Source organism: Sus scrofa, chromosome 9, assembly GCF_054392235.1.
Source record: "Sus scrofa isolate SSC_HxYL_T2T_F1_AM1 chromosome 9, Sscrofa_HxYL_maternal_Yorkshire_Landrace_v2.0, whole genome shotgun sequence".
Lineage (NCBI taxonomy): Eukaryota > Metazoa > Chordata > Mammalia > Artiodactyla > Suidae > Sus > Sus scrofa.
In genome coordinates, this window is record NC_139391.1 from 11,112,053 (window position 1) to 11,136,079 (window position 24,027).

At 38.8% G+C, this 24,027-nt stretch overlaps 1 protein-coding gene across 5 annotated transcripts in view; it reads left to right on the forward strand.

The window, feature by feature from the left end:
* The window catches only part of ACER3 (alkaline ceramidase 3), a 156,506-nt gene that overhangs the window by 87,925 nt on the left and 44,554 nt on the right, over nt 1-24,027 (forward strand). For 3 of the 5 annotated variants that reach the window (XR_014814746.1, XM_021062554.2, XM_084975357.1), the window contains exons 4-6: nt 13,697-13,749; nt 16,053-16,134; nt 21,144-21,179. Coding sequence is in view for 3 of the 5 variants with exons in the window: in XM_021062554.2 (XP_020918213.1) it covers nt 13,697-13,749; nt 16,053-16,134; nt 21,144-21,179 (171 nt within the window). In the remaining 2 variants the exon portion in view is untranslated. Of the gene's footprint in view, nt 1-13,696; nt 13,750-16,052; nt 16,135-21,143; nt 22,216-24,027 lie in introns of all 5 variants that reach the window. The other 2 variants (XR_014814747.1, XM_021062555.2) reach the window with 2 other exon arrangements.

A 24,027-nucleotide genomic window follows, 5' to 3' on the forward strand; every position in this document is an offset into this window, starting at 1 on the left:
CATGATTTCATATTCAAACAATATATTACATAATAAATAGTAATAGTAAATTATTATGAATAAAAGTTTGATGTTGGATTTACATAGTTTCAAAGTACCTTACCACCAAATAATTACAAGAGGAAAAAGATGTACAATGGGGAAGATTAGCAGGTAACACCTTAATCAAGGTGTCAGGATGAGCATCTTCATGATGGGAGAAATCAAAGCTGTATGCTGTCTGATAGGATGCAGTGGCAAAAACATAGCATCACCTCTCTGATACTCTTGCCACAGATGCATAATCTGAATCTAGTCATATGGAAACATCAGACCAAATCAAATTGAGTGACATTCTGGAAAAGAACTGTCATGTAATTTTCAAAAGTATCTATATGTTCATAGTCATAAAATCAAAAGATTGAGGAAATGTTCAAGACTAAAGAAAACGAAAAACATATGGCAAATACATGTGTAATTCTGGACTGGATCCTGTGTGTGTGTGTGTGCATGCTTATATTTATACTTATGATATTATTGGGATGCTTGGAAAAACTTGGAGTCTGAGGATTACATGGTAATAATCAAAGTTAATTTCCTGATTTTGTTGTTGATAATATTGTCAATACGCAGGCGAATGTCTTTTTTAAAGATGGAATTTCACATACCATAAAATATACCCCCCCCCTTTTTTTTTTATCTTTTCTAGGGCCGTACCCATGGCATATGGAGGTTACCAGGCTAGAGGTCCAATCAGAGCTGTAGCCTCTGGCCACAGCCACAGCAACGCGGGATCCGAGCTGCGTCTGTGACCTACACCACAGCTCACGGCAATGCCGGATCCTTAACCCACTGAAAAAGGCCAGGAATCGAACCCACAACCTCATGGTTCCTAGTTGGATTCGCTAACCACTGAGCCACGACGGGAACTCCACCCTTTTAAAGTATATGAATTAATCTTTTTAAGTATACTTACAAAATTATGGAACCATCACCAATCTCTAATTCCAGAACATTTTCATCATCTCAAAGAGAAATCCCATTCCCAATAACAGTCATTACCCATTAGTCCCTCTACCTAGCCTTGACAACCACTAGTCCTCTCTTTGTCTCTCTGGTTTTGCCTGTTCCGGACATTTCATGGCAGTGGATTGTATAGTATGTATTGTTTTGTGTCTGGCTTCTTTCGCTTAAGCCAAATAATATTTCATTGTTAGGATATACCACATTTTGTTTATCCATTTATCAATTAGTGGGCATTTGGGTTGTTTCCGGTTTTTTGGCTTTTACACATAATGCTGCTATATATATAAATTTTTGTGTGATGTATGCTTTCATTTCTCTTAGGTGTATACTTAGGAGTGGAATTGCTAACTATGGTTTAATCTTTTGATGACTCTGTATACTATTTTCCAAAGTGGCTGCAACAGTTTACATTCCCACTGGCAATTATCCATATCCTTGCCAGTGCTTGTTATTGTCTGTCCTTTTGATCATAGCCATCCTAGTGGGTGTGAAGGTGTATCTCATTGAGGTTTTGTTTTACTTTTCCCTTATGTTTAATGATATTGAGCATCTTTTCCTGTGTGTATTGACCATTTATATATTTTCTTAGGAGAAATGTTGCTTAATATCCTTTTTTTTCCCTATGGCTGTACCCACATATGGAAGTTCTCAGGTCAGAGATTGAATCTGAGCTTCAGCTGTGACCTACACCACAGCTGCAGCAATGCTGGACCCTTTAACCCACTATGCCAGGCCAGGGATCAAACCTGCACTTCTGCAGTGACCCAAGCTTCTGAAGTTGTATTCTTAACCCACTGTGCCACAAAGGGAAATCTCCTTTTGTCTATTTTTAAATTGAGTTATTTGCCTTTTTGTCATTTTAGTTGCTTTTGATATTATATCTAAGAAACCGTTGCTTAATCCACAGGTCACAAAGATTTATACCTGTGTTTTCTTCTAAGAGCTTTATAATTTTAGTTCGTACATTTAAAATTAGTTTTCATATTTGCTGTGAGGTAGTAGTCTAGCTTTATTCTTTTGCATGTGAATATCCAGTTGTCCAAGAAAAGATTGTTCTTTTCCCTATTAAGTTGTCTTGGAACCCCTGTCAAAAATCAGTCAGTGATAAATGTATGAGTTTATTCCTTGACTCTCAGTTCAGCTGTTCCATTGACCTATATGTACCTTGAATACTGTAGATTTGTAGTAAATTTTGAACTTAGGAGTTGTGAGTCTTCTGATTTGTTCTTTTTTTTTTTTTAATTGTTTAAGCTATTCTAGGTCCCTTGCATTTTCATAAGAATATTAAGAGTCAGCTTATCAATTTCTGCAAAAAGTTAGCTGGGATTTTAAAAGGGATTGCCTTGAACCCATACTTTGGAGAGTATTGGCATCTTAATATCATATCTTCCTATGAACACAGGATGTCTTCGCATTTATTTAAGTTTTTAATTCTTTCAATAATGTTTTTTAATTTTTTTCATTTTTAGAGTTTTATTGAAGTATAGTTGATTTGCAGTGTTGTGACTTTCAATGATGTTTTATAGTTTGTGTGTAATTCTTTTAAGTTTATTCATAAGTATTATTTTCTTTTAATGCTATTGTCAGTGAAATTTCTTATTTTCATTTTCCAATTTCTCATGCCTAATGCATAGAAATACCAATGACTTTTGCATATTGCTTTTGTATTCTGCAACTCTAGTGAACTTGTTTTTTTACTTCTTACAGTTTTAATATGTGTTTATGTATGGATTTATGAGGGTTTTTGTGTATAAGATCATGTCATATGCAAATAGAGATAGTTTTACCTCTTTCTTATCAATTGAATACCTTTTACTTATTTTTCTTGCCTAATTGCCGTGACTAGAACTTCAGGACACTTTTTTTTTTTAATCAAAATATACTTGATTTACATTATTTTAATTGGTTTCAGGTGTACAGTGTAGTGATTCAGTATTTTTGCAGATTATACATCATTATAAGGTATTATAAGATAACAGCTGTAATTTCCTGTGCTATGCAAAACAATGTACATACACACTTTGAGGAAGTAATTTTACTCCTAGGAATACTTCCTAAGAAAATAAACAGAGACAGGGAAAAGAGCTGTCACTAAGATGCTTATCAAAGTTTTTTTGGTTTTTTTTTGTTTTTTGTCTTTTTGCTATTTCTTTGGGCCGCTCCCGTGGCATTATGGAGGTTCCCAGGCTAGGGGTCGAATCGGAGCTGTAGCCACTGGCCTACGCCAGAGCCACAACAACGCGGGATCTGAGCCGCGTCTGCAACCTACACCACAGCTCACGGCAACGCCGGATCGTTAACCAACTGAGCAAGGGCAGGGATCGAACCCGCAACCTCATGGTTCCTAGTCGGATTCGTTAACCACTGCGCCACAACGGGAACTCCGATCACAGTTTTACATATGATAAAGATTTTTAGATGATCTAAATTGTTTAACAGTAGGAAAATTGTTAAATATACTGTGATACATGTTTAAATGCAATGTGGCCATTTAAAGTAATGTTTTGAAGACCACATGAGAATGTCGTAAAACACATAAAACTTTATATGATATGACATCAACTTTATAAACAGTAGTAAAAAGATTGGAAGTACATTTTGCCTCACTTATATTCCATTTTTATGAAGTTTGTTATCCTTGGCCCCAAATTAAAAAAAAAATTTTTTTTAATTTAAATTTAAATTTTTCTTTTTTGGCCGCCCAGTGGCATATGGAGTTTCTGGGCCAGAGATGAGATCCAAGCCATAGTTGGGACCTATGCTGCTGTGGCAACACTAGATCCTTAACCCACTGTGCTGGGCTGGGAATTGAACCTGTGTGTCAGTATTGCAGAGACACCATCGATCTCATTGCAGCACAGTGGGAACTCCTATGGCCCCAAATTGTAATAACTCCCATGCACCCATATAGATATCCTTAAAGCCCTTGCCCCTTGCTTTTTGAGCAGTATTCAGCCTAGATCAAGATTTTTTTTTTTTTTTTTTTTTTTTTTTTGTCTTTTTAGGGCCACACCTGCAAAATATGGAGATTCTCAGGCTAGGGGTCAAATCGGAGCTGCAGCTGCTGGCCTGTGCCACAGCCACAGCAATGCTGGATTTGAGCCGCATCTGCACCTACACCACAGCTCATGGCAATGCAGGACCCTTAACCCACTGAGCAAGGCCAGGGATTGAACCTGCATCCTCATGGATACTAGTCATATTTGTTTCTGCTAAGCCACAACGGGAACTCCAAGATTAAGTTTTTGCCTATTCCATGCCTGAACTGATTAGCTAAATTTTGCTCACAGAAATCACATCCCTTTGTTAAATGATCTCACTTTTAAATTATTGAACAAAAATCTCAAATAAGCACTCAGTGCCATAAAGCAGTACAATTACATTTCCCTGATAATTTCTTATTTATTTATTTATTTTTATTTGAATTTTATTACGTTTATAGGTGTACAATCATCACAAACAAATTTTAAGGCATTTCCATCCCAAACCCTCAGTGCACCCCCCCCCCCCAACCTGTCTCCTTTGGAAACCGTAAGTTTTTCGAAGTCTGTGAGTCAGTATCTGTTCTGCAAAGAAGTTTATTGTGTCATTTTTTCAGATTCCACATGTCAGTGATAGCATTTGGTGTTGGTGTCTCATTATCTGACTGACTTCACTATGATAATTTCTAGGTCCATCCACGTTGCTACAGTTGCTGTTATTTCCTTTCTTTTCATGGCTGAGTAATATTCGATTGTGTATATGTACCACAACTTCTTTATTCACTCCTCTGTCAATGGACATTTAGGTTGTTTCCATGTCTTAGCTATTGTAAATAGTGCTGAGATGAACAGTGGAGTACATGTGTCTTTTCGAGTCATAGTTTCCTTTGGATAGATGCCCAGAAGTGGGATTGCTGGATCTAATAGTAGTTCTATTTTTAGTTTTCTGAGGCATCTCCATACTGTTTTCCACAGTGGTTACACCAATTTACACTCCCACAGTATAATAGGGTTCCTTTTTCTCCACACCCTCCAGCATTTCTTGTTTGTAGACTTTTTGATAATGGCCATTCTGGCTGGTGTAAGGTGGTACCTCAGAGTGGTTTTGATTTTCATTTCTCTAATCATGAGTGATGTTGAACATTTTTTCATGTATTTTTTGGCCATCCATATGTCTTCTTTGGAGAATTGTCTGTTTAGATCTTCTGCCCATTTTTGATGGGGTTGTTTTTTGGTATTAAGCTGTAGGAGGTGTTTATAAATTTTGGAGATTAATCCCTTGTCAGTCGATTCATTTGCAAAGATTTTGTCCCATTCTCTGGGTTGTCTTTTCATTTTGTTTAGGGTTTCCTTTGCTGTGCAGAAACTTTTAAGTTCAATTAAGTCCCATTCTCTGGGTTGTCTTTTCATTTTGTTTAGGGTTTCCTTTGCTGTGCAGAAACTTTTAAGTTCAATTAAGTCCCATTTGTTTATTTTTCTTTTTACTGACCTAAGAGGTGGATCTGAGAAGATGTTGCTGTCGTTTATGTTGGAGAGTGTTTGGCCTATGTTTCCTCTAAAAGTTTTATAGTATCTGGTTCTAGGTCTTTAATCCATTTTGTGTTTATTTTTGTGTATGGTATTCTAATTTCATTCTTTTACATGTGGCCATCCAGTTTTCCCAGCACCACTTATTGAACAAGCTGTCCTTTCTCCATTGTATATCCTTGCCTCCTTTGTCATAGATGAGTTGGCTGTAGGTGTGTGTGTTTAATTCTGGGCTTCCTATCTTGTTCCACTGATGTATATTTCTGTCTTTATGCCAGTACCATATGGTTTTGATGACTGTTGCTTTGTAGTATACTCCAAAGTCAGGGAGCCTGATTCTTCCAGCTCCATTTTTCTTTTTCAGGATGTATTTGGCTATTCTGGGTCTTTTGTGCTTCCAAACAAACTTTAAAATGTTTTTTTCGAGTTCTGTGAAAAATGTCCTTGATAATTTGATAGGGATTGCATTGAATCTGTAGATTGCCTTGGGTACTATAGTCATTTTGATAATATTGACTCTTCCAATCCAAGAACATGGTATGTCTTTCCATCTACTTGTGTCATCTTTGATTTCTTTCATCAGCATCTTATAGTTTTCAGAGTACAGGTCTTTTGTCTCTTTAGGTAGGTTTATTCCTAAGTATTTTATTCTTTTGGATGTGATGGTAAACGGAATTGATTCCCTAATTTCTCTTTCTGATCTTTCATTGTTAGTATATAGAAATGCTGTCAATTTCTGTGTATTAATTTTGTATCCTGTGACTTTGCCAAATTCATGGATGAGCTCTAACAGTTTTCTTGTAGAGTCTTTAGGATTCTCTAGGTGTAGTATTATATCATCTGCAAATAGTGATAGTTTTATTTCTGCCTTTCCAATTTGGATTCCTTTTATTTTTTTTACTTCTCTGATTGCTGTGGCTAGAACTTCCAAAACTATGTTGAAGAGTAGTGGTGAGAGTGGACATCCTTGTCTTGTTCCTGATCTCAGCGGGAATTCTTTCAGCTTTTTACTATTGAGAATGATGTTAGCTGTGGGTCTGTCATATACAGACTTTATCATGTTTAGGTGGGTTCCCGTTATGCCCACTTTCTGAAGGGTTTTTGTCAGAAATGGGTATTGGATTTTGTCAAAGGCTTTTTCTGTGTCTATTGAGAGGATCATCTAGTTTTTATTTTTCAGTTAGTGTGATATATCATACTGCTCGATTTGTGAATATTGAAGAATTCTTGCATCGCTGGGATAAATCCCACTTGGTCATGATGTACAGTCCTTTTACTGTATTGTTGGATTCGCTCTGCTAGTATTTTGTTGAGGATTTTTGCATCCATGTTCATCAGTGAAATTGGCCTGTAATTTTCTTTTTTTTTTGGTATCTTTGTCTGGTTTTGGTATCAGGGTGATGGTGGCCTCATCAAATAAGTTTGGGAGTGTTCCTTCCTCTGCAATTTTTTGGAATAGTTTCACAAGGATAGATGTTAGCTCTTTTCTAAATGTTTGATAGAATTCACCTGTGAAGCCATCTGGTCCTGGACTTTTGTTTGTTGGAAGTTTTTAAATCACAGTTTCAATTTCAGTACTTGTGATTGGTCCATTCGTCTTTTCTATTTCATCTTGGTTTAGTCTTGGAAGATTGTACTTTTCTAAGAATTTTTCCATTTCTTCTAGGTTTTCTGTTTTATTGGCATATAGTTGCATATAGTAGTCTCTTATGATCCTTTGTATTTTTGTGATACCCGTTGTTACTTCCTCCTTTTTCATTTCTAATTTTATTGATTTGAGTTTTCTCTCTTTTTTGCTTGATAAGTCTGGCTAGGGGTTTATCAATTTTGTTGATCTTTTCAAAGAACCAGCTTTTCGTTTCATTGAACTTTTCTATGGTTTTCTTTGTTTCTATTTCATTGATTTCTGCTCTGATCTTTATGATTTCTTTTTTCTACTAACTTCAGGTCTTATCTGTTCTTCTCTCTCTAGCTGCTTTAGATGAAAGGTTAGCTTGTTATTTGAGCTTTTTCTTGATTCCTGAGGTGGGCTTGTATTGCTATAAACTTTGCTCTTAGAATGGCTTTTGCTGCATCCCATAGGTTTTGGAGTGTCGTGTCTTTGTTGTCATTTGCTTCTAGGTATTTTTTAATTTCCTCTTTGATTTCTTCAGTTATCCATTGGTTGTTTGGTAGCATGTTGTTGAGTCTCCACGTGTTTGTGTTTTTTGCAGTTTTTTTCTTGTTGTCGATTTCCAGTTGAGTAGCCTTGTGTTTGGAAAGATGCTTAATATGATTTCAATTTTCTTAGAGTTACTAAGGTTTGATTTGTAGCCCAGGATGTGATCCATCTTAGAGAATGTTCCATGTGCACTTGAGAAGAATGTGTATTCTGTTGCTTTTGGATGGAATGTCCTATAAATATCTATTAAGTCTATCTGGTCTAGTGCTTCATTCAGGGCCTGCGTTTCCTCATTGACTTTCTGTCTGGATGATCTGTCCATTGCTGTAAGTGGGGTGTTAAAGTCTCCCACTATGGTTGTGTTATTGTCGATTTGTCCTTTTAAGGTTGTTAGCAGTTGCCTTATATATTGTGGTGAACCTATGTGGGTGTGTAAATATTTACAATTGTTATATCTTTTTGGAGTGATTCTTTGATCATTATGTAGTGACTTTCCTTGTCCCTTAAAATATTCTTCATTTTAACATCTATTTTGTCTGATACAGGTATTGCTACTCCAGCTTTCTTTTGATTCCCGTTTGCATGGAATATTTTCTTTCATCCTCTCACTTTCAGTTGTTATGTGTCCATAGAAGTGAAGTGGGTCTGTAGAAGACAGAATATATGGGTCTTGTTTTCGTATCCATTCAGCCAGTCTGTGTCTTTTGGTTGGGGTGTTTAGTTAGTCCATTAACATTTAAGGTAATTATTGATATGTATGTTCTTATTGCTGTTTTATTAATTGCTTTGGATTTGTTTTTGTTGCTCTTTTTTCTTCCTTTCTTCTCTTGTTCTCTCCTCTTGTGATTTGATGACTATCTTTTGTGTTGTATTTGAGTTGATTTTTCTTATTTGTTTGTGTATCCATTGTAGGTTTTCGGTTAGCAGTTATTCTGAAGTTTTGATCTGAGAGTCTATGTATATATGAGATTGTTTTGTTGGTCTCTTAATTGCAAATGCATCTACAGTGTCCTGCATTTGTACCCTCCACTTCGCACAATTTCTGATTTTGGCAGCATAATTGTGCATGGATGATTTTGTATCTTTACTGTATATATACCTTTGCTGGTGAGCCTTGTTATTTGTGGTATTTTTGTTTCTGCTTGTAGCCTTTTCTTTTCTGCCTAGAGAAGTTCCTTTAGGATTTGTTGTAAAGCTGATTTGGTGTTGCTGAATTCTCTTAGCTTTTGCTTATCTGTGAAGTTTTTGATTTCTCCTTCAAATCTGAATGAGAGCCTTGCTGGGTAAAGTAATTTTGGCTGGAAGTTTCTCCTTTCATCACATTAAGTATATCATGCCAGTCCCTTCTGGCCTTCAGAGTTTCTGCTGAAAAATCTGATAACCTTACTGGGGTTCCCTTGTGTGTTATTTCTTTCTTTTCCCCAGCTGCTTTCAGCATTTTCTCTTTGTCTTTAATTTTGGTCACTTTGATTAATATATGTCTCAGGGTGGTCCTCCTTGGGTTTATTTTATATGGTACTCGTTGTGCTTTCCTGGATTTGAGTGAGTGGGTCCTTTCCCGTGTTAGTGACGTTTTTGGCTATTATCTCTTCGAATATTTTTTATGTCCCTTTCTCTTCTCTCTCTTCTCCTCCTGGCACCCCTATAATACAGATGTTGGTGCATTTAACTTTGTTCCAGAGTTCTCTGAGATTCTCTTCATTTGTTTTCAATCTTTTTTCTCTTTTCTCTTCTGCATTCGTGATTTCCACTAATCTGTCCTCCACCTCGCTTATTCATTCTTCTGCCTCCTGTATTCTGCTGTTGGCTGCTTCTAATGAATTTTTTATTTCAGTTATTGTATTTTGCCGGAGGCCTGCTCCGGCAGCCAGGGAGCACGCACTTCCCGATTGGAGAGGGATGCAGCGTCGGCAAATGTACAATGACGGAGACAGCCTCTTTGTCCTTTCTTTCAGAGCGCTGGACTGCTCAAACTTTATTAGCAACAGTGGTTGATTATATAGACAGTTTTTCACTACAGATTACATCACAGTGTTAAAAGTCCATTGGTTAACTATTACATGGTATAGCAGCTATGCATCCTGTTTTAAGATCTCTATCTTAACTAAACTTAGTGAGTACTTTGAAGAGGCCATAAAACACAAGAATTTAGCATTTATAAACGTTGTTTGTAGACTGGTGCTTATCTTCAAAGCGTTATGGCAGGGAGACAGTGTAAGTAAATATAAACCAACTTAAACTAGCTATCACTAAAAAGCTTTTAAAATCAAAGACAAAACTCATAGCTAGGTTTTTTGGATAAGATATGGCTAACTTCTATGGACCTCCTTAAAATCCTAATAACTCTAAAGTTTATTGTATAACTAGTTAATAGATAAACACTATGTTTTAACTAAGTTGGATTTAAATAGGGGAAAAGTCCTTCAGGATGAAATTTTTATTATACTATTGTTGTAATTTTGTTAAGTCACAAATCACCACAGGACAATAAGAATGGGAAATAAGAATAATAAGTAAATAATCAGGAAAGACTGAGGAAAACTGAGTAACAAATAAAGCAGCAGGAAAGACTAGGTCACCCGAGAAACAGTCCATGTTCTCCAGTGCAAACATGGAAATTGCTTTCCCAGGAAAGCCCCAGTTCTTCCCCATCAACATCAAAGTGAGAGCTGTGTACCTGAGGCCTGCCCTCGGCTTGTACCGTGCAGGCAGGCTTTCATCCTGCCCAGAGGCCCACCTTCGGCATGCACCGTTCAGGTGAGCTTTTTTCCTGACCAAAAGCCCGCCTTCGGCTTGTACTGTTCGAGTGGGCTCCCTTTCTTGGTTAAGAACCTGCCTTCAGGTTTTTCTGCCATCAGGCAAGGTCCTTTTTTTGAGTCCCTGCATTTTCTTGGCTCCCCGCAGTATTTTGCATCTCTTCTTGCTTAAGTTTTATATCTTGTATTTCTTTGCTCAGTGTTTCCTGTAAATTATCCATCTTTGCCTTCAGTTTATTTCCAGTGTCTTGCATCATCTTCAGCATCAACAGTCTAAGGAGGCTGAGAATCTCCTGATCACTTAGGTGTTTTTCCAGGGTTTTTTCTTTCTCCCTTATCTGAGTTAGAGTTCTCTGTCTTTTCTAGGTTTTTGCTGTGGTGACCTTTTTGCAGATAATAGAGTTGAAGCCTCTCTTACTTCTGGTGTCTGCTCCCCTTGTGGCTGAAGTTGGTACAGGTGCTTGCTGTAGGTTTCCTGATGGGAGGGACTGGTGCCTACCCACTGGTATTTGGGGCTGATTGCTATCCCTCTGGTGGGTGGGGCTTTATCTTTGGGTGAGATTAGAAGCCGCTGTATGCCTGGGGGGTCTTTAGGCAGCCTGTTTACTGATGGGTGGGGCTGTGATCCCACCTGGATTGTTGTTTGGCCTGGGGTTTCTCAGCACTGATGGGTGAGGCCAGATTTTCCCAAAATGGCCACCGCCAGAGAAATGCAGCCTGATGAGTATTCCCAAGAGCTTTGCTTCCAATGCCTTTCCCCCACAACAAGCCACATTCACCCCCTGTTTCCCCAGGAGATCCTCTAAGAGCTTCAGTCAGGTCCGACCTAGATTCCTATGGAGGCTTTGCTTTGCCTTGGGACCCAGTGCATGTGAACGTCTGTGTGAGCCTTTCAAGAATGGGGTCTCCGCTCCCCCCAGTCCTGTGGAGCTCCTTCGCACAAGCCCCACTGGCCTTCAATGCCAGATGCTCCAGGGGCTCTTTCTCCCAGTGCCAGATCCCCATGCGTGGGGGCTTGACGTGGGGCTCAGAACTCTCACTCCTGTAGATGAGTCTCTGTGAACCAGTGACTTTCCAGTCTGTGGGGCTTCCCACTTGGGAGGTATGGGGTTGCCTATATCGCATAATCGCCCCTCCTACCTCTTGGTGTGGCCTCCTCTTTGTCTTCTGGAGTAGGAGATCTTTTTGAAAGTTTCCAGTCCATTTGGTTGTAATTTTGTTGTTTGATGAGAGAAGTTGAGCTCCAGTCCTTCTAATCTGCCATCTTAATCCTGTCTCCCGCTTTCAACATTTAATTAGAACTCCTAATCTTTTCCAGCTTCCAGAGGCTTCCCACATTCCTCAGCTGGTGTCTGCCTTCCTCTGTTTTCAAAACCAGCAAGAGGGGTTCAGGTCTCTCCCATGCTGCCATGTCTCTGATTTTTCCTCCCTAATTTCATTTACCATTCTCCAGAACAGTTATTTCACTCCTGTTCCTTTCTTTAGATTTCTTTTTACATCTCTTTTGCCTCATACCCTATTCTCCTCACTGAGATCTTCTTCATTATTTCATTGAGAATATAGAAAGAATCAATTAAGAACTCCCTCATTTTTCTGTCATCACCTTTCTCCTCCTGTTGTTATGGAAGAAAGGTACCAGATCCTGTCAAAGATCAGTGTCCCCTTCCCAGGACTCTGAATTTATCTCCTCCCTCCTACTCAAAGATTTCACTCCTGCTCTTAACATATCCCACCCCAGTCTTTTGCTCCACTACAGTCTTTAGAAAGTCACTGCATTCAGCCACTGTCATCTGCATACAGACATGTTCAGATAGTTCCTATCTTTTGGAAATTATTCCTCCTTTGACCCTGTGTCCAGACTAGCTGTTGAGTCATTGTTCAGTTCCTTATCACATCACAACTACTTGATTGTCTGTGCTCTTTCTCCACTTACTCCCTCTCTTTCCCTTCTAACCCAGTTAGGCCTCTCTTCCCTTTACTTCGCAGAAACTGCTGGGGTCAAGGTCAACAGTGACCTTCATCTTGCCAGATGCAATAGATGCATTTTTTTTTCTTCTTCTTATTTGACCTTTCAGTAGCATTCCATGTAATGTTTGCTTTTTTCTTCATAAAACATTTGTCTTGGCTCCCAAGTTTTCCTTGTCTTATGGAAAGGGGAATTACCCCAGCTTTCTTTGTTACTTACCCCACTATCCTCTCTTAGTCCTGGGCTACCTTCTCTGTATTTTCTGCTAGATGATCTTACATAATCTCAAAGCTATGAATATGCTCTATATGCTCATGATTCAAAACATCTGTCTTCAGTTCTGACCTTACCTTAGAGATCTAGATTTGTAAATCTATCTTTTTTTTTTTTGCTTTTTTTTTAGTGCCGCATTTGTGGCACATAGAAGTCCCCAGGCTAGGGGTCGAACTGGAACCACAGATGCTAGCCCACGCCATAGCCATAGCAACACAGGATCCAGGTCACATTCGCGACCCACACCATAGCCCACGGCAACACCGGATCCTCAACCCACTGAGCAAGGCCAGGGATCGAACCTGCATCTACCTGATTAGATTGTAAATTCCTTGAGAGTAGTGAATTTGTCTTTTCATCATATTCTCAGCTCCTAATGTGTTGCCCAGCACATAGATATATTATTAAAAAATTAATAAATGCATATCTATTGAATACATTCTCTAGGATTGATTTCAGTATTAGGAATAACTTAACCTCAGCACTTAGCTTAGTGTCCAGCTTGTCATTTAATACGTACATAATAGCTATGGTTATTATTGCTAATACTATGGGTATTATTTTTCAGAGACATTTAGACATCACTTAGATTACCTGGCTTCTCCCAGCCATTAGTATCTCTTCTTGTGTGTATGAGTGGACATTTTACTTATCTTAGGTGCTATAGGATGGGGGAAAATGCAAAAGAATACTGATAGGTAGGACCTGTCACCTGTAGATGGTGGACATCATTCTTTTCTGGAGATATGATTGTTGTTTATGATACTGAGTGATCCAAGCTGTCCAGTGAGTCCGGCATCCTACTTAGGTATATATGGTAGGATAGTAATCTGGATAGATAAACTCATTTGTTCAGAAACAACTAAATATATATACCCAGAGTAAATTTGATGATGATGAATATATGAGGATTAGTAAGAGATTATTAGATTATAAGAGGTCTTAATCATTCTGATGTTTTACTTTAGATTCACATAATAATTGCAGGTCTGCAATATTCAAGTCTTGATGTCTTTGTTTCTTATAGCTCTTGGATGAACTCCCAATGATTTACAGCTGTTGTATATTCGTGTACTGCATGTAAGTATTTATGTTCATAATTCATTTCCTTGATATGTTTTGAAATTCATATTTGCGTCATAGGAAAGTAATATAATTAATTCAGTTTTATTCCTGGGACATTATAATAGTGCAGAAGATGACTTTTGTGATCTCAATGAAGAGTATTATCTCTGGGAGTTCCCGTTGTGGCGCAGTGGTTAACGAATCCGACTAGGAACCATGAGGTTGCAGGTTCGGTCCCTGCCCTTGCTCAGTGGGTTAATGATCCGGCGTTGCCATGAGCTGTGGTGTAGGTTGCAGACGCGGCTCGGATCCCGTGTTGCTGTGGCTCTGGCGTAGGCTGGTGGCTACAGCTCCGATTGGACCCCTAGCCTGGGAACCTCCATATGCCGTGGGAGCAGCCCAAGAAATGACAAAAAAAAAAAAAAAAAAAAAAGAGTATCATCTCTGTAAAGTTATAATAATGTTTATAAATTTTTGTGATCTCAAGACCTTATAGCCAGTTTAAACAGGATCTTACTTAAATTTGACTTAAATTGCATAATTTGCCTTTCCTGTAGTTATAAATATGTAAAAATTTAGGTAAGTATTTTAAATATCATGTGTTTTATGTATTATATATTAGTATTATATATTTATCTACTCTATACCTATAATTGTGCTGAGCAGCATACAAAGTCTTCTCTAATTTCTCACAGTTGTGCAAGATAAATGGGTATTTTCCTCATTTTATCTAGGGCTATGAGGAGAGCTTATCCTTAGGTGACTTGCTTAAGGTTATGCAGTTAGTAAGAGTCAGAGTTAGAAACTGGGCTACAAGATTAATAACCAAAACCTGTAAAGTCTACTTTCTGTTCCCTAGTGCTAGTACTTAAGACTTCTCTGAACCCCTTACGTGATGGTTATGATTCTTTTCAACATGATCATTATCGCTAGCTCAAGAATATCTTCTAAAGATATGTAAAAATTAAAATAGTTTGAAAAAATATATTATTCAAAGTACATCATTGAAGACTTTTAGTGTAAAGTTAAAATAATTTTAAATTATTTTAGGCTTTGTGGGTCTGTTGTTTCTGTTGCAGCTCTTTAACTCTGCTGTTGTAGTGTAAGAATAGCCGTAGGTAATAGGTAAACCAATGGGTGTGACAGTTTCCAGTAAATTTTATTTACAAAAACAGGCTTAGGTTGAGAAATTGGTTCTTGAACTATAATTTGCTGCCCCGATCTAGAAAAATATTTTCAGATGAACTTTTTAATAAGTCATCGAGTCACAGATTTTAAAGTAAAAGAGATCTTGGAGTTCCCATTATGGTACAGTAGAAATAAATTCACCTAGTATGCATGAGAATGTGGGTTCACTGCCTGGCCTTGCTCAATGGGTCATGGATCTGGCATTGCTGTGAGCTGTAGTGTAGGTCTCAGATGCAGCTTGGATCCTGTGTTGCTGTGGCTGTAGCATAGGCCGGCAGCTATAGCTCTGATTTGACCCCTAGCCTAGGAACTTCCATGTGCCGTGGGTATGGCTCTAAAAAGCAAAAAAAAAAAAAAAAAAAAAAAAAGTTGGATATGTAACTCGTAGGTAAAAATATGTTCATATTTCCTTATTCATTGGATGTTTCCTAGGTGTCAGCCTATCCTAGCGAGTAGGCATATGAAGAGAAAGTGATTTTATCCCTGCACACAAGGCATTCAGTCTGGTTCGGGAGACAGCTAAGCAAAGAAACAGTTGTAATAGAGTGGTATTTTCTGTGACAGTGTATCTTAGCCAGGGATCATTAGTTCCAAAAAGGAAAAACCTACTCAAGCCACTTGATTTATGGGAGATGTTTTTATTGTGAGGACATGAGGGAATTATAAGGTACCCAGTAGCAGGAAGTACAGACAGCTCACTAGAACTGGAAGGGCAGCTTCTTTCTCTCTTCCTCTTTTCTCCATTCCTTCTCTCCACATGGCTTCAAGCCTCTATCCGCTCTTATTTTTCTCTTCCTGCAGATCACCTCTGCTCACTCATCTACTTCAAGTAGCATCAGACCTTGAGTCCACATGGCTTTACACTTGGACTCTCTACACTTGATTCAGTCTCTGGCTCCCAAACTCCAAATACTCAGAAGAGAGGCTCTCATTGGCCCAGTTTAAGTCAGGTGCCTATTCCTGGTCTGGCAGCCTGTTAGAGGCTGTAGGTTCTCTAAGATGAGAAGAACTGACTGGGCATCACTAGACCCAGGGATGTGTATGCAAGTGGTAAAACAGCATCCTGTTGTTTTCTTAGTTATGTATTCTAAAACAGGTTTCTTTCTCTCTCTCTCTTTTGTCTTTTTAAGGTTTGAATGTTTCAAGACGAAGAGCTCTGTAAACTACCATCTGCTTTTTACCTTAGTCCTATTCAGTTTAATAGTAACTACAGTAAGTCATATTTTGTTTCTAAAAGATTAAGTATGTGAACTGGCCATTTATAGAGTTTGGTACATTTTGCTTCAAGTGTTTGCTTCATGCTGTTCAAACTGAAATATTTCTATGCAAAACTCACAGATATTTCTCCTTTGTTGCCTGTAATAGGTATTATTTCTTAACAAAATTTGAAACATCTCTTTAAAAAACTTTTTTTTTTCGGAGTTCCCATCGTGGCACAGTGGTTAACAAATCCAACTAGGAACCATGAGGTTGCGGGTTCCGTCCCTGGCCTTGCTCAGTGGGTTAACGATCCGGCGTTGCTGTGAGCTGTGGTGTAGGTTGCAGACGCAGCTCGGATCCCATGTTGCTGTGGCTCTGGCGTAGGCCGGCGGCTACAGCTCCGATTGGACCCCTAGCCTGGGAACCTCCATATGCCGCGGGAGCAGCCCAAAGAAATAGCAAAAAAAAGACAAAAAAAAAATTTTTTTTTTCTTACAAAAGGGGAAAAAGTCAAAATGCAAATATTTAGTAGCAATGGAAAAAAATTAACTTTTCCTCATGGATGAACGCACTACCTCCAATTTGTTTAAAAAGAAAAGTGAGAGTAGGGGGTTGGTTCTGCTTTGTTGGGCCTAGCGTGGCTATTTTAATGGTTAACCTTTTCCAAAAAGGTTGAGATAACTGATCACTTCTGATCCTATCCTAGTGCTTTTTGTCCTCAAGTGAATTACATTATGTTCGGAGATTGTCATTTCAACAAACTTTTATTACAAACCTACCATATCAGGTGGTAGAAAATACAAAGATGACTAAGAAGTAGTCGCTATGCTTGAGGAGTGCGTTCTAATGGAGAAGTCAAACATGTAAACAAAGAACTGAATCAAAAGAGGGTAATTTCATAGTTCCCGCCTGGCACCGTGGGTTAAGAATCCAGTTGCAGTGGCTCAGGTTGCTGCAGAAGTGTGTGTTAGATCCCTGGACTGGCATAAAGGATCTGGCATTGCCGCAGCTGTGGCCTAGATCACAGCTGTGGCTTGGATTCAAGCCCTGGCCTTGGAACTTGCATGTGTCATGGGTGCAGCCTTTAAAAAAAAAATGATAATTGCAATAATAGAGGTAAAAACTAGTTATATAATGATGACATAGAAAAGAATTAATGGAGATTTCCTGACTGGGCAAAGGAAGCTGCAGAAAGGTACACTTGACCTGGGTTTTAATTGATGATTAAGAGGTGGCCAGCCCCCTAGGGAAGAGTGTTGTGAAGCACTTCTGAATAGACCATTGCATTTTCCATGGGCACAGAACCTTGAAACATGCTTTGAATTATCGTTTTTAAGTGCTTAGTGTGCCAGACACTATATCGAATACTTTACATTTATTTTCTCATTAACTCATCACTGCCAGTGGAATTGGGAGACATTTAGTGACTGGATCATGCATTAAATGGTAAGGAGTGAACGAGTCTAGTGAATTAGACAAATATCAGATTATAAAGACCCTTGTAAACCATGTTTAAGTTTGGATTTTTTTAATCCAGCATTGAGCCATTAACTGATTAAAGGAAAAACATAATTAAATGTGTGTTTTAGGAGTTACCATCGTGGCTCAGTGGTTGATGAATCCAACTAGGAACCATGAGGTTGCGGGTTCGATCCCTGGCCTTTTTCAGTGGGTTAAGGATCTGGCGTGGCCGTGAGTTGTGGTGTAGGTTGCAGACTCGGCTTGGATCCCAAGTTGCTGTGGCTCTGGCGTAGGCCGATTAGACCCCTAGCCTGGGAATCTCCATATGCCATGGGAGTGGCCCTAGAAAAGGCAAAAAGACAAAAAAAAAAATGTGTTTTCAAAAGATTTGATTATGGATGATGGATTAGAGGAGAATGGGGCTACCCTAGGGGTTTTTGCATTTGCTCAGGCAAGATTTGAAATCCAGGCTGAAGTGAAATAGCTGTCATTAACAGTCCATAGTACCTGTGACCCACTAAGTAGAAAGCGGTTGGAATGGAGTAAAAAGAAGGCATTGTCTAGAAAGATTCCTCGGTTTATGGTCTAGTTGTCGGAGTGCATAATAAGTCCTTAACCAAGACAGGAAACTTGGAGGATAAACAGATTTTGCAGGAAAGATAATGAGTAGGTTTGTGTCATGAGGTAGGGGTAAGGGTAGATCAGTTCAATTTGGAATGTACTGAGATTGAGGTGCCTGATATTATTGATATCTGAGACCTAACAGGTAGGCTGGGCTGAAGATAAGGCTTTGGGAGTTGTCAGGCTATAGGCGGTGCTAGAAATGTGGCAATAGGTGAACTGGCACAGAGAAAGCCTAGACCGTTGTGATGACCAAAGACATAACTCTATGGAACATTGCCCCTTTTTTCCCACAGCAATAAACAAAAGAGTATACATATATGATGTTATACCCTAAAAGTTACAGTTGATTTATCTGTTTGACATTTAAAGCCTCTCAGTATCTAGGTTCTTTTTTAAGATAAAATGAGGATATCTCATTTTATAATGCCTAAGGATTTCAATAAGAATCAACATGCTAAATAAAAATTTAAATTTATGTATTTAAGGTATACCACACGATAATTTGATATACATAAATACACAGTGAAAAGGTTACTGCAGTCAAGCTAATTAACACATCACATAGTTACTTTTCCTGAGTGTGTGATGAAAGCACTTGAAATGTACTCTTTTAGTAAACTTCCAGTATTCAGTCCAGTGTTATTAACTCTAGTCATCATGTACATTGGAACACTGACCACTTGAGGGTCGGGTGAAAGAAGTGGAGCCAGCAAAGGAGGCTGAGAACCAGGTAATCAGAAATGTAGTAAAACCAGGAGAGCTTGATGTCACAGAGTACAAAGAGGTTTCTAGAAGGGATAACAGTATTAGTTGCCTCTGAGAGGATGAATAAAATGAAGTTGAAGTTTGACCAATAAAAATTTAAATTAAAAGACCAAGTAAATTTAATGAGGATACCGTCAGCAGCAGGTTGATAGGAGGCAGAAGCTAGATTTCAGAGAGTTGGGAAGGTGATTAGGAGATTGAAGACCACAGATACTCTGTTTTCTTATGTTTCTCCATTGTCCCGTGTGGTCCTTTGTGTAAACTACATACTGTTAACCATAGAAGAATCCTGGGATTTCAGAGGTGAAAGAAGTCTTGTTACTGTAGAAAAGAAGAGAGAAATGTCAGTTTTAGTGACTTGCCTGGCCAGCTTATAAGGCAGATTTGTGGTAGAGACCCCTTTGTAAGTTAAGAGCTGATTTGGTTGGAAGCATAAGCTTGGGAGTCAGATCTGAATTTGAACCAACACTGTTACTTTACTGTGGGACTTTGGACAAGTTACTCAATCTCTCTCTACTTTAGTTTGTGTCACCTGTAAAATGAAAATAATAATAGCATACATTTCATGTTAGTTGCAGGAATTAATACCTGGCACATAGTGAGGACTCCATAATTCTCTTGCCTTAAAAATTGCCTTTAAGACACATACCCTTCTGCATTTCTTTTATTAGTAACAGTGAGAATCTGAAATTCTATAAAGGAAAATTAGTATTTTGAGGTAACAAATTTCAGAGATTAAAAACATTCTGCTTTACTCAGTTTAGAGTTATATCTATATAAATGTCTCATACACATCTTACTATTAAAGCTCTATCGGCGCTTAAAGGAAATAATCTGCTCTTGAAGTGAAGGTAGGAACTTCCCACAGGAATAGGAAGTTCTGTACCCAAATTTTAGCATTACATAAAATTTTATGAGATCAACACTACATCGAATGAGAATGTAGAGACATTTAAGAATGGTCCTTGCTGCCATAAAGGGTATTGCCTTTATGGTGTTTACCAACATGGGAGGATTTCTAAACAAAGTAAAGAACAGCATGTTGATAGATACAGAAGCATGAAACTAGCACATTCGGAGTAGGTCTGCACTTTCCGGAGCCTATGATGAGATAGAGATGAAAAGAAAGGAATAAGGCCAAACAGAAGGGCAGTGGCAAGGTCATGGAAAGCTTTGAAATTTGGACTTCGTCTTATAACTGATGGGAATCATTTCAGGATTATGGTTTAAATTTGGTTCCTTTCTATCGTGTCTCCCCAGCCGCCTCTGCTACATCCGCAGCATATGGAAGTTCCCAGGCCAGGGACTGAATCCGAGCCATGGCTGTGACAACACCAGATCCTTAACCCACTGTGCTGGGCCAGGGTTTGAACCTCTGCCTCAGCAGCAACCCAGGCCACTGCAGAGATAGCCCCGGATCCTTAACCTGCTGTGCCACAGCAGGAACTCCACTACCATGTCATTTTAAGAGTATACTCTTACAGGGCAACAAGTGCTCACAATAAATAGGCATTGAACTTAATCACCCACGTGAAATTGGAGCCTAAAACTAGGGTTTGTGTAACTGGGAAGGCATCTGGATGAGTGAATTAGAGGTTTTCAGATGCAGAAAAAAGGGTAAGAAATTTATTTTAAATGTTTTCACATGTTAGCACCTATTATGTTCTGGACACTAGCATGTATTTCAGCTTATCACTATTATCCCCATTATCCAGATAAGGAAAATTAAGTCTTTTGGTTAAGTGACCTGTTCGAGGTATATAGCAAGTAAATGGCAGAGTTTGAAATCTACCCCTTGTCTCTTAGGCCATTGTTCTCGCTACTGTAGAAGAGTTCTTCCCAGGGATTGTCATCATAGCCTCTTCTGCCGTCATGAGTATCCGTGCATCTCTGCCCCTCAATACTGATCAGAGGCCAAGAAGCCAGGGCAATCCATAACAGTTTTGAAACATTTAGTTTGCCGTTATAAAGCTAGCTCTGGGGGAGACCCAGCTGTAGGTACTAGCCCTTTTGTGGCAGGCCACCTAGTCTGGTTTTATGCTACTGGAATCAAATTTAAGAAGGAAGACAGGGAAGCAGGAGAGGTTTGGGATTTGCAGAGTAGTTAGAATAGGTTTTCTTTCCCCTCCATAATGTGTGTCAGCCACATGTGTTTCTTTTATATTTTTCAGGTTTACCTTAAGGTAAAGGAGCCTATATTCCATCAGGTAATTTTTAAAATTTTCTACACATCTGATTGTTTAGCCTGCCTCATGTTATTCTTTTGTAGTAAATTATATGCATATACAGCTTTAGAAAATGAATGGTAGATGACAGTGTTTAAAACAGAAATTGCAAACTCAGGTTTCTGTAGGAGCCCACTGAGAACGAGCCAATGCCCAGGCCCCGCTGGCTGTCGATAGACAATCATGCAGGTATAGCATTGCTCATATAAGCAGAAAAAACCAGGAAGCATAGAGCACATATAAACAGTCTTCTTACAATATTTTCTAGAAAAAATAAGGGAAAATATTCAAGGAATTTACAGTCTAATGTATATTTTAATTAGTCTTTTGACGGAGGTTTATTTTTATTTATTTATTTTTTATTACTCAAATGTTGCCGTGGGAAGTTAATTTACATCAAGGGAAATAAATATAGAAAACTTTGATGTAAAAAATAATGATTTAAGTGCATCCTAGAATGAAAACCAGAGTAAAATAAAGTGTCAGACCCTAAATAGAGAGCTATTGTTTATGAGTGCTGTGATGCGCCTGTCACCATGCTCATTATGACACAGACCCTAATCTCCTACAAGTTAGGGATTGTCTACATTTTAAGGAAATGAGCTCAGAGATATTAGGTAATTTGCCCCAGGGTGACACATAATTTATGAAGGGGCAGAGCCAGGATTGTAACTATTTTGTTTGACTCTTATCACCATTCTTTTAACAAACTATGATAAACAAATAAGTACGCAAGCACACAATTCAGGAAGACCAGATGCCTTGTACTTTTAGAATATTTTGTGCTTGTAAGTAAATGTTCCTGTAACTTTTAAAACAAACTAGACAATTGTCATCTGAAATCTGTTTTTTAATTATTACTATTTATTTTTTATTTATTTATTTATTTATTTATTTTTGTCTCTTGGCCTTTTCTAGGACCACTCCCGTGGCATATGGAGGTTCCCATGCTAGGGGTCTAATTGGAGCTGTAGCTGCTGGCCTACGCCAGAGACAAGCAACGCAGGATCCGAGCCGCGTCTGCGACCTACACCACAGCTCACGGCAATGCCGGATCGTTAACCCACTGAGCAAGGCCAGGGACCGAACCCACCACCTCATGGTTCCTAGTCAGAATTGTTAACCACTGAGCCACGACAGGAACTCCTATTTATTTTTTTGAAATAAATTACAAATCCCCATTACTGTGCCACAGGCCAGCTAAAAGTAGATGTACTAATGTACTAATGTAGATCTTATGGGGGTGACATTCTCACATTCATGTTTATTATGACTTGAAGTCCTGTCATTACGTAGATTAGTGTTAAACACAGTGTTAAAAAAATGAAGCAAGGTTTTTTTTTTTTCTCTTTTTGTCATTTCTTGGGCCGCTGCCACAGCATATGGAGGTTCCCAGGCTAGGGGTCTAATTGGAGCTGTAGCCGCCGGCCTACACCACAGCCACAGCAACGTGGGATCCAAGCCGTGTCTGCAACCTACACCACAGCTCACGGCAGCGCTGGATCCTTAACCCACTGAGCAAAGCCAGGGCTCGAACCCGCAACCTCATGGTTCCTAGTCGAATTCGTTAACCACCGAGCCATGATGGGAACTCTTATTTTTCATGAAGAATACTTTAGTTTTTATAAGTTTTTTTGTTTGCTTTTATAAGAAAGAAAAATTGTAACCACAAAAAACAAAATTTGGAAAGTTTGAGTTAATTTTTTTAAGTTTATGTCCATGAATTTTCCCATTTGTGTGTTAGACTTATTTAGCACTGTGTTTGTGTGATAAGTAACAAACTATTCGTATAACTTTCCATGCTGCAATCTCCACGTGTTTTTGCAGTAATGGATGTTTTCTTCTCTGTGTATAATGTATGCTGATAGGAAGGGAGGCAGGATGAAAACCTATGGCCATGGCTTGTATCCTAGGCTTAGATGTTAAAAACCAGGATAGGGAAGTGGTGAAGTAGAGGAATGCTAGGGTGAAATAGATAAGCAATCTGAAGGTAGAACATTCTTTTATTATCAGGTGTTTACTATGTACTTTCTCAGTACCAAATTCTGAGCTGGAAGTTGAACTAAAGAGGCAGTAGAGCAAAGACTTCAAGAGCTAAAGTCAGTACGACCTGGATTCAAACTAGCGTCCACTTATTCACTGTATACTCTAAATAAGTTACTTAACTTCTTCGAGCTTTGGTTTCCTCGTTGTTCAAAAGAATGCTTTTTTTTGGACTTCCCTTGTGGCCTATAGCATAATTATGTGGCACTGTCACTGCAGTGGCTCTGGTTCAGTCCCTGGCCCTAGAACTTCCACATGCTGCACATGTGTCCAACCCCCCCCCCCAAAAAAGTTCTTTTTAAGTGCCTTCAATATGCCAAGTGCTGTACTAGGCACAGAAGATATATTAGTGGCTGAAATAATGAGGTCACTGCTCTTGTGGAGCTCAATAGACTGCATCTCTAAAGTTGGTATGATAATCTCTTAAAGTCTGAGTATTAAGTGAAATGATACATTTGAACTTTAGGACATAGGAGTTCCCGTCGTGGCGCAGTGGTTAACGAATCCGACTAGGAACCATGAGGTTGCGGGTTCGATCCCTGCTCAGTGGGTTAACGATCCGGCGTTGCCGTGCGCTGTGGTGTAGGTCGCAGACGCGGCTCGGAACCCGAGTTGCTGTGGCTCTGGCGTAGGCTGGCAGCTACAGCTCCGATTAGACCCCTAGCCTGGGAACCTCCATATGCCGCGGGAGCAGCCCAAGAAATAGCAAAAAGACAAAAATAAATAAATAAATAAATAAACTTTAGGACATAGTAAACCACTGAGTAAATGTTACCTAAATATATTA